Source organism: Manis pentadactyla, chromosome 14 (assembly GCF_030020395.1).
Source record: "Manis pentadactyla isolate mManPen7 chromosome 14, mManPen7.hap1, whole genome shotgun sequence".
Taxonomy (NCBI): Eukaryota; Metazoa; Chordata; class Mammalia; order Pholidota; family Manidae; genus Manis; species Manis pentadactyla.
The window spans coordinates 31,937,601-31,952,151 of NC_080032.1; the positions used below are offsets into that span (position 1 = coordinate 31,937,601).

The following is a 14,551-nucleotide window of genomic DNA, read 5'->3' on the forward strand; positions in this document are numbered from 1 at the left end:
CACACTCATTAGGAAAGCTACCATAAAAAAAACCCAGAAAGTAAGTATTGGCAAGGATGTGGAGAGTTTGGAGCCCTTGTGTCCTTGGTGGGAATGTAAAATGGTGCAGCTGCTGTGGAACAGCACTGAATTTAAAAAGTTAAGCACAGAATTACCATATGATGCAGCAGTTTCATTCTTGGGTATATACCCAAAGAAATTAAAGAAGGGACTCAAACAGATCCTTGTACACAAATACTCACAGCAGCATTATTCACAATGGCTAAAACATGGAAGCAACCTAGGTGTCCACTGACAGATGAATAAACATACAAAATGTGGCATATTTTATATACCACATATATAAACATATGTAATGTGTATAATACATGTATATCATACATACAATACATAATATTATTCAGCCTTAGAAAGGAAGGAAATTCTGACAGCTGCTGCAACATGGATTAACCTCGACATTATGCCAAGAGAAACAAGCCAGTCATAGAAAGACAAACACTATGTGATTCCCCTTACATGAGGTGACTAAGGTAGTCAAAATCAGAGCGGAAAGTAGAATTGTGGTTGCCAGGTACTGGATGCAGGGGGAATGGGGAGTTACTGTTTAATGGGGACAGTTTCAGTTTTACAAGACGAAAAGAGTCCTGGAGATGGATGGTTGCGACAGTTGCACAACAACATGAAATACTCAGTGCTACTGAAAGGTACACTTAGAAATGTTTCAGATGATAAATTTTATGTTATGTGTATTTTACCACAACAAAAATATTGAAAAATAAAAGATGTTGCTAAGAGACTGAAAAAAACAAAGCACAGACTGGGAGAAAATTCTTGCAACACATATTCAACAAAAAACTTATATTCAGAATACATAAAGAGACTTCAAACTCAATAATAAGAAATCAACAACCCAATGGGAAATAAGAAATTGAACAATTTGAACAGACACTTCACCAAAAAATTTATTTCAATGGCACAGAAACATAAAAAGAATCTCAGTATCATCAGTTGAGGAAATACAAACAAAAACCATGACAAGATACCACTAGATACCCACTGGAATGGCTAAAATTAAAAACTGGTGATGCCAAGTACTGACATGCATAAAGGGCAACTGAAACTACCAGACGTTGCTGGTGGAAATGTAAAATGGCACCACCACTTTGGAAAACAGTTTGGTAATTTTTTATAAAGTTAAACATACTTTCAAATTGTGGTACATCCATGCAATTGAATACCACTCAGAAATAAATAGGAACAAACTACTGATACAATCAACTATCTGGATGAATTTCAATGCATTGTGCTAAGGAAAAGAAACCACACTCCAAAGGCTACATGCTGCATGATTCCATTTATATCACATTCTGGAAAAGGTAAAAAAAAAAAAATGGTAGGGAAGAGAAGGGATCAGTCATTATTAGGGGCTGGTATGAGGGGAGGATGGCTGCTGAGGGGCGCAGGGAATACCTGGAGAGCGAGGAAGTATTCTTGATCATGGTTGTGGAGGTGGTCATGTGGCTCTATAAGTTTGTTAAAACTCACAGAACTCTGTGACCTTGGGTTACACCGAAAAGAATGATTTTTATTGTATGAAAATTTACCTTAATAAAAAATTAAAATAAAAAAAATCAAGGAGAGAAGTCAGGCCAATGGTAATGATACTGGCTATACTATCAAGTAGAAAATTAATGCTCACCAATAACTGCTTATACATTTGACAGAATTAAGAGCTACTCAAATGGTACACTTGTTCGATGACTGCTATGAAATGTATTTGTTCTAACCAAAACAAAAATGAGTATGTTGAGCTGTTTCTTCAAAAAGGGGAAAGAAAATATAGCTCTGACCGAAGTCTATGGAAGACAAGTCACTGGTTTCTGACTCAAACATAAGTGAGCCAAATACTTAGAACAGTTTCATGATACACTAAGCATAAAAGCTGAATCTTGACCAGAAAACAGAGGGAGATAATACACACAACTTAAAAGTACTGTATGAATTCTTACTGGAATACTTGACTTCTCCCTTGTACTAAAAGGCCGCAGTTATCCAAGCCATGTTCTACAAGATACCCTGAAACACTGAAAGCTTAGGTTAAACACTAATTTTGAAAGGTAAGAATAATATCAGTCATCAAATGTTAAGCCAATTCTCTTTAGTTTTTAAAGCGCCCCAAGTACTGGGATTTTAAAACATTTTGGCAAATAGTCTTAATACAAATTATAATTACAAAGAAAGCTTTCAGTTTTTAACTTGAAGCAGCTACTCAGAACCAAAATGAGCTATTAGTTAGGTGATTACCTAATCTTTAGTATCCATAAAGACCACTGTTTATTATACCCTGGTTTCAGAGAATGATGCCACCAATGTTCTCAGTCTTGATCCCAAATACACAAACATCCACATTCCAACCCAGTGCTACAAGCAGTTCCTAAACCTTTGCTCCATTATGCGATGTTATTTCAGACCCATAAAGGCAGACACTTGCTTGATTTTATTTTGAATATGCATTCTCATTTTTTAAAAAATAGGGAAGTATACATTAAAAGACTAAAGGAAAGAAACTATTTGAAGAAAGTAGCTTTTTAAAAGAAGGATAGGTAATTAAAACTACTGACCTTAATTGTGTTGATGAATCAATATTTAAAATCCAGAAAATAAGTTCTAAGGTATATACTAAACCTTTAACATTACCTGAGAGAATCCTTACATTCCCTTTTTAGTAGCTATATGCTGCTGACCTTGCTGTCAAAGCAAGGGGAAAAAAATGTATATATATGTATATATATATATATGCATATTTAAATCTAGAATCACTTGTGACCAGTGTGTTTCCTTACTCCTGACTTTTGCTGTTCTGGATAAAAGGACCCAGGAACCCAACTGGTACTGTCATGTACTCCCCCTTCCACTACTCAGAACATCACTGGAAAAGAAAAAGCCATTTATCTTACTTCTAGGCATATATTTGAAGGAAACAAAATCAAATTACTATCTCAAGGAGGTACCTGTACCCTCATGTTTATTGCAACATTATTTACAATACCAAAGATGAGGCAACAACCAAAATGTCCACTGATGGATGAATGCATAAAGATGAGGTACATATATACAATGGAATATTATTCAGTCATAAAAAAGAAGGAAACCCTGCCATTTGTGACAATATGGATGGATCTTAAGGGAGCTTTGCCAAGTGAAATAAATCAGACAGAGAAAGACAAATACCATATGATCTTACTTACATGTGGAATCTAAAAAAAGGAAATCACAGAAAAGGGATCAGATTTGTAGTTGCTAGAGGCAGGGAGTGTAGAGTATGGGAACTGGGTAAAGATGTTCATAAAATACAAACTCCCAGTTATTAAGTAAGTACCAAGGATGACTACAGTTAACACTGTTGTATGGCATATGTGAAAGTTGCTAACAGAGTAAATCCTAAAAGTTCTCATTATAAGGAAAAAATTGTATGGGGGTAACTGTATGAGGTGACGGACGTAACCTAAACTTATTGTGGTAATCATCTCTCAATACACACATATATCAAGTTATTGTGCTGTCATTAAACATAAGGTGTTGTATGCCAATTATATACCAGTAAAACTGGAGGACAGATAGATAAATAATACTTTCCTCCCTTCCTCCCTCCCTCAGAATTCAACTTGGAGCTGTGTGGTCCCTCCTGAAAATCCAGTCCTTCTATTTCAAATGGATTCCCCTCCAATGTGGGGCACTCCAGTCAAGTACAGCCTGGAGCAAGTTTCTGAAGCCCTAAGACCTAAGACCCGACTGGAAGCAGGCTTTTCCGATCACTGGGCAACGAACCCTGTCTGGTGGTAATGAGTGTTACATCTGGAGATAAGCTTCTTTGTGTTGACCCCAAGAGGATATTTGTATTTACTTAAATGGATGCTTTCTTAATTGAGAAATAAAATGAAAGACAAGATACAGGTTTAAACATGCTTGCCAATCAAACAGATTATTAGGTCAAGAAATACATTTAAATCAGGATACTCATGAATTGTGATCTTAAATTTTAGTGTTATGACCACACTTACTGAATGTATTCTTTTAAGGTTGGTTAAACAAAAGTTGGTTAAACACTGAAGCTCTCCTGATCTAGACTTGATTTCACATTGAATTCATTATCATTTCTCTTTTCAGGTGACAATCGAGATTCTCAAAGCTCTAACTCAATATGACTCTTACATCAGTCATTAGCACAATGTTGAAACAAACCTTTAAAATGACAACTTTCCAACTCCAGTCTTCCTTAAAACACTTAGATAGGACTAAAAGCTAATCAGGAGATTGCTGCCTCCAGGAAGATGGAGTAGACATATTTCTTCCTGTTCCATCCACTAATTACAATTAAAAACTCTGGACATTGTTTATAAAGCAGGTATAAGAAGACTCTGAAAGGCGAAGAGAAGAAAGCCAACCAGTGAGGGACTTTGAGATGTAAACTGACAAGGCAGTGATCCCAGGTTTTCTTTTTGCCTCATAGAGTCCAGACTTGGAGCTGAAGAAGCTGGAGATAGAAGCTGGACATAGCTGTAGACAAAAAGAGCCCCCTCAAAAGCCTACTCTTTATAACCAAAGGACCAGAAAAGGGATAATCTATGACAGCTGACTCCCCCAAGCACACACACACACCTACACTGTGGCCCCAACTTTACCCATGCCTTCAAAATCTGATGGGTACCCAGAATTCACCCTCAGTAGAATGGAAGGAGGTAGTCTACTACCCCTGCTGGGGCAGTACTGGGGAAGGCCAGGTAGGAAGTAGGCTTTCATCCTTGACAGCTGGTAATGAGTCCCCCCAATTCCCAGAGGTGTCAGTGGAGACCACATGGCCACCTTGGACTTCGATTCCTCCCCAGCAGTAATGAAGTACCCTTCCCCACCACACTGGGGTGGTGTCAGAGGAGGCAAAGGAAGAGTTTCAGGGCTTTGACCATCACCCAGTGGTAATGAGACCACTCACACTGCATTTCAGTAGAGACCATGTGGGAGCTAAAATCCCCTGTTCTGCCCAGCAGTATGGCAAGAGGCCAAGTGGAGATCCTGGACTTCTACCTCCATCTGGCAGTAACAAGGTAGTGCTCCCCTTCTCTGCTAGAGCAGTGTCAGAGAAAACCAACCAGAACAGAAGGTTTAAATAAGGTCCAGTGTCTCACAGCATAGTACAAAAATGCACTTGCTATACCAAGAACCAGAAAAATGTCAAACTGAATGAAAAAAAGACAAATCAATAGATGCCAACACCAAGATGACAGAGATGTTACACTTACCTCACAAAGATTTTAAAGCAGCCATGATAAAAGCAATTAGGAACACATTTAAAACAAATGAAGAATATAGAAAGCCTTAGGAAAAAAATGTAAGATATAAAGGAAAACTAAATGGGAAATTTAGAACTAAAAGATACAAAAAAGTAAAAGCTCAGTGGGTGACCTTAATAGCAGAATGAAGGGGACTAGGAACAAATAAATGAACCTGATGATAGAACAAAAGGAATTACCCAATCTGAATCACAGAAAGAAAAGACTGAAAAAAAAAAGAATAGTATTGAGAAATCTGTGGGACTGAATCTAATATTTGCATCATAATTCCAGAAGGGGAAGAGAAAGGGCATTGCTGAAAAGGTACTGGAGAAAAGAATGGCTGGAAACTTCCTAAATTTGGCAAGAGACTTAACACTACAAATTCAAGAAACTGAATGAATTTAAAATAGGATAACCCGAAGAAATCCACCCCAAGACATATCATAACTAAACTGAAAACTAAAGATGGTTTGGCCTCTTTGGAAGACAGTTTAGCAATTTCTTACAAAAATAAAATATTTTTACCACACAATACAGCAGTGGCACTCCTGGGCATTTACCCAACTGAGCTGAAAACTTGTCTACAGGAAAACCTGCACATACATGTTTACAGCAGCTTTATTCATAATTACTAAAATGTGGAGGCAACCAAGATGTCCTTCAGTAGGTGAATGTTCAAACCATGGTGCATCCATACAATGGAATATCATTCAGCACTAGAAAAAAAATGAGCTATTAAGTTACAAAAAAGTCACGGAGGAACCATAAATGCATACAAAGTGACAGAAGCCAATCTGAAAAGGCTACATACTGTATGATTCCAACTGTAAGACACTGGAAAAGGCAGCTGGAGGCAGTAAAAAGATCAGTGGTTGCCAGGGGTTACTAGGGAAGGAGAAATGAACAGTAGAACACAGAGGATTTTTAGGGCACTGAAATGATTCTGTATGATACTATAATGATGGATACATGTCATTATACATTTGTCAAAGCCCCTAATAGACACAACACCAAGAGTGAACCATAATGTAAAACTGTGGACTTTGGGTGATAACTGTGTGTTAATTTAAGTTCATCAATTATAATAAATAAATGTACAACTTTGGTGAAGGATATTGATAGTGTGGGGAGGCTGTGCATGTGTGAGCTCAGCATTACAGGGAAAACTCTCCACTTTCCATTCATTATTGCTGTGAACCTTCTCCAAAAAATAAAGTCTATTTTTAAAAAAAATATACTGAACTAAGTGAAAATGAAAGTTTAACATGACATTTGTGGGACAATGCAAAAGCAGTGCTAAGAGAAAAACTTGTTAGACTAATTGCATGTATTAGGAAAAAGGAAAAGTCTAAAAGAAATCCATAAGTTCTCCTCCAAGAGCCTAGAAAAAGAGCAAAATAAACCCCAATCAAGCAGAAGGAAGGAAATAATAAAGAAAGGAACAGAGAAAACCAATGAAGCAAAGAGCTGGCTCTTTGTAAAGATCAAGAAAATTGCAAAACCTCTAGCAGGACTGACAAAAAAAACCAAGATGGAAGACAAGACACAAGTCACCAATTCAGGGATGAAATAGGGAATGTCGCTTCAGATTATGTGAGCATCAAATAGGTAGTAAGAGAATAATGCTGTGAACAGCTCAACCAACTATTTAACAACTTAAATGAAATGGGTCAAATCTTGAAACAAAAACTACAACTTACCCAATACAAAAGAGATAATTTAAGTAGCTCTGTATCTGTTACAGAAATTGAGCAAATGAACTTGTAGTAAAAAACTCCCCCCAAAAAGAAATCTCCAGGCACATATGATTTCACTAGAAAATTAACACCTATTCTACACAATCTCTCCAGAAAAGAGAGAACACTTCCCAATTTATGAAGCTGATACCAAACTTGTTAAAGACAATACAAGTAAAATTAAAGAACAATACCACTTATGAATAGATGTAAATATCCTTAAGAAAATATTTGCAAATAGAATTCACCAATATATAAAAAGAATTATACCACAACCATGAGGTTTATTCTAGAGGTGAAGGCTGGTTCAATATCCAAAAGTCTATTAATGTAATCTACCACATTAACAGACTTAAGGACAAAAACTCACATGACCATATCAGTTGATGCAGAAAAAGGGTATGACAAAATTTGACATTCATTCTTGATAAAAACAATCAGAAAAATTGGAATAGAGGAGAACTTCTTCAACCTGACAAAGACATACACAAAAAAACTCAGAGATGACTTTATATGAATGGTAGAAGACTGAATGTTTCCGTCAGGAACAAAGCAAGGATGTCCATTCTCCCCCTTCTTATTCAACATACTTCTGGGTCAGTGCAATAAAGCACAAAAAACAAATAAAAAGCATATAAGTCAGAAATAAAGAAATATAAGTTCTTATTTGATGAACCAACAAGAAACCTACAAAGCCTCTTATAACTAGTATGTGAGTTCAGCTAGGTCACAGGATACAAGAAAAATATACAAAAATCGATTATATTTTTATATACTAAAATACTTGGACATCAAAATTTTTTAAATGATACACTCAAAAAAAGGAAACACATAGATGTAAATCTAGCAAAATATTAATAGGACTCACATGCTGAAAATTATACAACCTGATGAAAGAATCAAAGAATATCTAAATAAATGGAGAGGCATACTGTACTCATGGATTGGAAGACTCAACACAGTACAGATGTCAGTTCTCCCCAGACTGATATACAGGTTTAATTCAATTCCTATCAAAATCTTAGCAAGATTTTATGTAGACACAGACAAGGTTATTATAAAACTTACATAGAAAGACAACATTAAGTAGAACAGCTAAAAAAATTCTGAAAAATAACAAAAGTTGGAGGAATCAGTCTATGCTATTTTAAGACTTAATACATAGATAGCTACAGTAATCAAGACTGAGTGATAGAGGCAGAGGGAGAGACACACAGATCAGTCAAATAAAATAAAGAACCCAGAAAGAGAACTGCACAAATATGCTGAGCCGAGTTTTGACAGAGATGCAAAAGAGATTCAGGAGGAAAGACAGCCCTTCCAACAAATGTGGCTGCAGCGATCCAACACCCAGAGGCAAAAAACTGAACCTAAGTTTCTTATCTTACAAAAAAGTTACTCAGAATGGAATGTTTGTTATTGCAAGTAATCCAACAGTGAAAATCCTCGTACACGTTTCTTTGAGCACCTAGGAGGGAAACGGAGAAGCAGAACTATGGCTTTGAAGGTGGCCAGTAGAGTTAATTGGCTGAACCAACACCTATTCCCACCCATTTCCACTCACCATCTTCTGTCCTACCTCCCACAAGGATTTTGGAAAAGCCTGCAGCTAGGGGTGGCCATGTGACCCAGTTCCGGCCAATTAAACATCAGTAAGTTTGCGGAGTGGTCCCTAGGCATGTCTTTGTTTTCCAGGAAAAGGGAATAGATGGCACAGTTCCTCTCCCCTGCTCTGAAGGTGGCAGCCACATTACAACAGGAAGGAGAGCCAAAGAGAATCGTGGTCATGTCACCCTTGGTATCAGTGAGCTGCATGAGAGCCAGCAGTAGGCTGCCTCCGGATTGCTTGTTAGGTGAGAAGAGCAAATTCCTATTTCTTTAAGTCACAGTATCAGCCTGGTTTTCTGTTACTTGCCGCCAAATGAGCTCCTAAGTGATTTAGCACTAAATTACCCTCTAAAAAGTCTGTCCTCCCTTCATTCTCTCACAAAAGTCTGTAAGAGCATACATTTCCCAAAACTTGTGTTTACTTTGAATGTTGTCATTTAGCTGTTTAACCTGCAGATGCAGGAAAATGTTTCATATGAAGTGGAATGTTATGTCATACATGCGTCGGAAAGATTTCCTGCTCTCTGATCTTGTTCATAGCTCTTGCCCACTTTTCTACTGTATTACTTGACTTTTTCTTGATTTGTCAGATTAAATAAATTTCCAGATAGCAAAGCAGGCTTCATTAAACTTACAGAAGATGTGTCTCTGCATCTTTACACTGTCCATCCAATAATTAAGAAAGAAAGCTTTTGTGATAGGTCAGGCTAACAGTGACATTCATAACAGTCATCTCCCAGGGGTGCACCACTTGGTGCACCACCATGACACAGAGTCAAGAAGTAATTCAACCCATGCAAACCACCACAGTCCATGCTCAGCACTTCGTTTGCAAATCTACACCTAAGGAAAGGTCCAATGGAACAGTGACACACTGGTGAACCAGGCAGAGTCCTTAGCGAGCATCATCTCTTTAACTCTCACATCAAACGCAAGAGGCAGTTGTCATTATTCCTATTTTACAGAAAAAATGGTAAATGTAATCTTTAAAAATCAGTAATTTCTTCCCTCCATGAAAACTTAACATTCTAGGCCCCATATTTAAAAGGAAAAAGACTGATTACTTAAAATTAAAACTATGTAAGATATATTATAAATACATCAACATACTTAAAGCCAGAAACCTTGTGGAAGCTGTTTAGTGGTTTATGAATCTGAAGGAGCTGTTCCAAAGTCTGGCTTTAAAGTTTATTGGAACACTGGAGTTAACCAAAATTACTTCTGTTTTCTTAAAGTCGAAAAATAAATCAAGTACTGTTTTAATGCTTCAGTGAGAAGAACCTACTAGCTAGCCACCCCACCCAAACAGCAGGCAAAGAATTCCTCTAACCTGTTAACAATCAACCAACCTGACACTGAAAACAAACAAAACAAGCTGTTAAGGACAGTAAAAGATTGCCCAAAAGCAAGCACTGTTCTTAAGTATTTGTACATGGTTCGGATTTTGGATAGATTGACTCTATCCAAAAAGCCCAGAGGCTAGAGGAAAAGAGAAAGTTGGGGAGGCTTGTGCTCCTGGAGCCAGGTGGGAAGGCAGGGGGCTATGCCCTGATAAACATTTCCTTGCTTTTATGCCACCCTCTCACCTCTCTGGCACACAAAGCACTCACCCCACCGGGCTGAGGGGTGCAGGCATCAGACAGCCTGGATGCCTCTGGCTAACTCTACCCGGAGGGGACACACCCAGCCCAGAGCCCACAGGCCAGGGCCTCCAGAACTGCCAGCCCCTGGCAGGAAGGCCAGACCACCCTCTGCTGCCCACTTCGGCCCCAGGGAGACGGAGTTTCACTTGGAGCCACCCTTCTGCAGAATTTTTTAGCCAGTTAATGAGGCACAGAAAAATGGGGTTGAATTCTAATTTCCATAAAGGAAAACAAATATGCAGTTACCCAGTGTTTATGGTCTACAAAAGTGGAAATGAGTAGACAAATACCCAATCTAAGAGTACCTATCTGTGGTGGTTTTTTGCATTTTCCTAGTTGGCAAGCCCTGTTCACAGGGAGGCAGTGGAGTGTTCCCCCCACCCCACCCCACTTGCTCTGGGGTTGTACCCCTCACCCCAAGGGCACAGCAAGTATAACACAGGGAAAGAAATCGGACTCTTTCCCAAAGTTGGCTGTAGCCAGGCCAGGCTTAGGGAGGGTGGGGGTCCTGGGTGACTGCTCCTGTCGTGGATGCAGGTGTTTTTGGGAGGCAGGCATAGCAAGAAGAGAGTGAGGCAAGCTTTAACCACGAGAACAAATCAAGCCAGATACCTCAGCCCTTCAAAACAGTGTCCAAGCCTCAGGACTGCTCATTAAAAGGTCAGTAAGCCTGCACATGAGGAAGAGGGACACCAAATCTCAGAGAGGGGAGCGAGAAAGAGCAAGAAGGAAACACAAGTGGGTGATGGGGCCAAAATCAAACCAGGCATTGCAGCACAGTGCCTGAGCTCTGGGAAGGGGCACACCTGGCACCCACGAGGCTCACTAAAAGGGCCGAGTGAGGGCCAGGCCCTGCAGGTGCTCCCAATTGTCTGGGACCATCAGGACAGCAAAGAGAAGGAGGCGGGGGGTGGCTCAACACGGCTCCCAGCACTTGAAAAACCAACTGAGCACACGCGGCACACTGCCTTCCTGCCTGGTGAACACGCCGGCTCACGGCCAGGCACACGGACACACGCATGGCCGTCGTGAGGGCACAAGCGCACAGCATCCCGGACTGGTTGGTGTAGGCACACAATCACACAAACTCCATCAGGGGTGAACTTGCACACAACCTCTGCGGGCTGGGCTCATGTTCATGCTGGCACACGCGCGTGCACACACACTGCACGGCTTTGGTCAGGTACACGCAAGCCCCCACACGAGTCCTTCCCACACTCACAGCCGCTGATGCGCGCACACGTACTCTCACCACGTCTCCGTTGGCGTGTGCACACGTGAGACATGTCAAACGCACACTTGCACCCTCACAACCGTCAGTGCCCAGCACACTCGCACTCTTACTGCCAGTGCACACACACCCCACAAGCTCGTGCACGCGCAAAACTACTGGGCACACGCACTCACAGCCTGCCAGGAACACACCCGCTCACAAGTTCTCTGTGGCGTGAGTGCAAACACCAACTCGCAGCCCCAGGGTCCCCGTCCCAGGCCCCCGCGAGCAACCCCCCGCGCCGCCTGCTCGCCCGACTCCCCTCGGAGTGTCCTCGGCCGCTTCTTACCTTTCTCGCCTGCGCCGGACACCCGGCCCTCGTCCTCCTTAGGGTTGGTCACCTGGGTGATGATGGCCGGGCCGTCCATGGGTGCGCGGCGCGGCGGCCAGTCGGCCGCCCGGCCCCCCGCAGGCCAGGCGCACGGGGGCGCGGCGCGGGGGGCGCGCGGGGCCGCGGGCCGGGGGGGCGCTCGCCGCCGCCGCCTGGGCGCGCCCGCCGCCCGGCCCCGCGCTCTGGGAGAGGCGGCCCGCGCCCCCGCTCCCGCCGCCGCCGCTGGGCTGGAGCGGCCGCCGCCTCGTCACCATGAACCCGGAGCCGCGCCCGGGAGAGCCGCGCACGGGAGGCGGAGCGCGAGGCCAGGCGCCGCGGGAAGCGGGCGCGGGCGCGGGGGAAGGAGCGAGCGAAGAGCGAGGGCGGGAGGGCGGGAGCGGGAGAGGGAAAGAGGGAGGCGGGCGGGTGGGTGTGTCCCGGCCCGGGAGCTGCCGGTGCGGCCCGTTCGCTCGGGGAGAGGGGTGTGGGGTGAGCGGAGGCGGTGAGTGGGGGCGGGAGGGGCACGCGCCGGGGCCTGGGCAGCCCGGGCGACCCCCTGCCGACGTGAGGGCCTGGGGGGGGGGGTAGTCAGGAAGCCCGGAAAGTGAGTGGGTGAGGGGCCTGGTGGGGAGCCGGGAAAGAGGGGTGGGTGAGGGACCTGGGTGGCCTCAGGGAGTCGGGAAAGTGAGGGAGGGGGTGAGGGGCCTGGGAGTGTCAGGGAGCTGGGAAAGAGGGGTGTGAGAGGAGGCGCGGGGACCCGGCAGAGGGGCGTGCGGTGTGGGGCTCTGGGCGGAGGCGGGATCGCAGGGCTGCGGGAGCGAGGACTGCCTGGGGACGGATGTGTCCTGGGAAGAATATGCGGTAGATGGGGAGGGAGGTCCCGCCAGGGTATCCTGCGGAATGTGCAGGGAGAGGGGCTCCCTGGAGCGGGAACCGGAGTCGGAGGCGCGCCAGGCAGCGGTGTGCGGAGCCTAAGCTGCTGCGTGGGCCCTCACGCCGCGGCGGCCCGCGTAATGGTCCCCGGCTGAGTGTAAGCGCTCGGGGGCGCGGGGCGGCGGAGGCGCCCCAGAGTGTGAGGAATCCTGGGGGGCCGGGGGGAGGGGCCCGGGAGCGAGCGGGTCACGAAGGGCGTCTGCGCCCGGAGGAGGCTCCAGCGTGGGGCGTCGGCGGAACGCATCGGCGTTGGGCCAAGAGCCGGGTGCCAGGCGGCCGGTCCCAGGACCCACCTCCCGGCACGCGTAGTCGGCGTCGAGGGGCTGGGGCATTGCCGCTTCCGGGCGCTCTGCAATAAGGGGTCGGAATGCCGGTCGAGAGCTGAGGAGAGGAAGGCGCCAAAGGCGGCCGCGGTGGCCAGGGACTGTGCTTCCGTTAGGCCCGGAGCGAGGGCCGGAGCGCGAGCATGACGGGAAAGCGCCCCTCAGCCTCAAGGCCGGAGCCCTTCCGCGCCCGCGCCTCTCTGCTCCAACTTGGAAACCAGACCCACAGGCCTGTACGCCAAGGGGGCGGGGCTGGAGGGTAGTGAGGGGGCGGGGCTGGAGCCCTCGCGCGCGCCCCCCGCCAATCAGGAGGATTTGGGAGGGCCTGCGGAGCACAACGTAGACGGGCCGGCTGCGTGAGCACCCTGCAGCGCCGAGCGCTCCTCATCCCCGCGCATCGCTGCGCGCGCGTTTCAGGCCTTGTGGCAGGACCAGCCGGTGGGTGCTTAAAGGCGGTGTGGCCCGCAGGTCATTTCACTTCTCGGATTGCCTGGATACTGGAAGCCCTGGGCTCGGTCGCCTCCTCACCGGAGGACTCAGCGAGACCCTCCGGTTTCAAAGGACACCGCTAAAAGCGCCCCTGACGGGGCAGCCCGCAGACGGGCTGGTCTGTGTAAGGGATGGAGCCCAGGGAGAGCCCGAGAGTGGGAGACCCGGCCAGGACCCGGTTCCTGTGGCCCAGTCAGGTGGGAAAGCATTGCAGAGGAGCTGCTGTAAAAGGCAGTTAGGCAGGCTATGGGTGTTTTGTCCCCAAACCCAGCATCTTAGGTGACAACATCCTTGCTGTGTGTGTGTGTGGGCCCTGGTACCAGTTGCCTTGGAGTGTGTTCACTCATGAATAGCTGACCCCCAAATGGAACCTTTGGAATCCCAGTGAATTCCCTGGGGGCAGCCGAGCCATGAAGGTGGAGTGAAGTTTGGTTAGGAAGGCATGCCCGGCTCTAAGTTGCCCAGGCCCCAGGACATGTCCTGCCTAACCCTCCCAAGTACACAGACCTGATTAGGGCCCCCAGGACACCCATGGCTTCCTTGTCCACACTTCCAATACTCTTCACATTTGTTATGAGAGTATGGCTGGTCCAGGGCCTGATGAATTAAAACATTCTCTGTATTCAATTTTCAAAAATGACTGAATTCTGAGAAGTCAGAGGGGGATCTTCCAGATACAGCTATGTGGAAAGATATGGTTCTCCTACAATTAGTACTTAACCACAGAGATAGCATCCCTACTACCTGGTTAATGAGGCATCCCATTACACAGCGGCAGGGGAAGGAAGCATATGGACTCACACACGTGCTTGACACCTGGATTCCTTTTGGGTGGTGGACTTGCAGAGGTTCTGCTCTTAGCAGCTAAGAGGGACTTAGCTGATGCTGGGGAGGAGCACAGAGCTC

General features: G+C 45.2%; 1 protein-coding gene across 8 annotated transcripts in view; it reads right to left on the reverse strand.

The window, feature by feature from the left end:
- The window catches only part of CTDSPL (CTD small phosphatase like), a 107,112-nt gene extending 95,019 nt beyond the window's left edge, over window positions 1-12,093 (reverse strand). For all 8 annotated transcript variants that reach the window (XR_005032040.2, XM_036921611.2, XM_036921617.2 and 5 more), the window contains exon 1: window positions 11,880-12,093. Coding sequence is in view for 7 of the 8 variants with exons in the window: in XM_036921611.2 (XP_036777506.1) it covers window positions 11,880-11,958 (79 nt within the window). In the remaining variant the exon portion in view is untranslated. The remainder of the gene's footprint in view (window positions 1-11,879) is intronic.
- Between the last annotated feature and the right edge of the window lie 2,458 nt (window positions 12,094-14,551).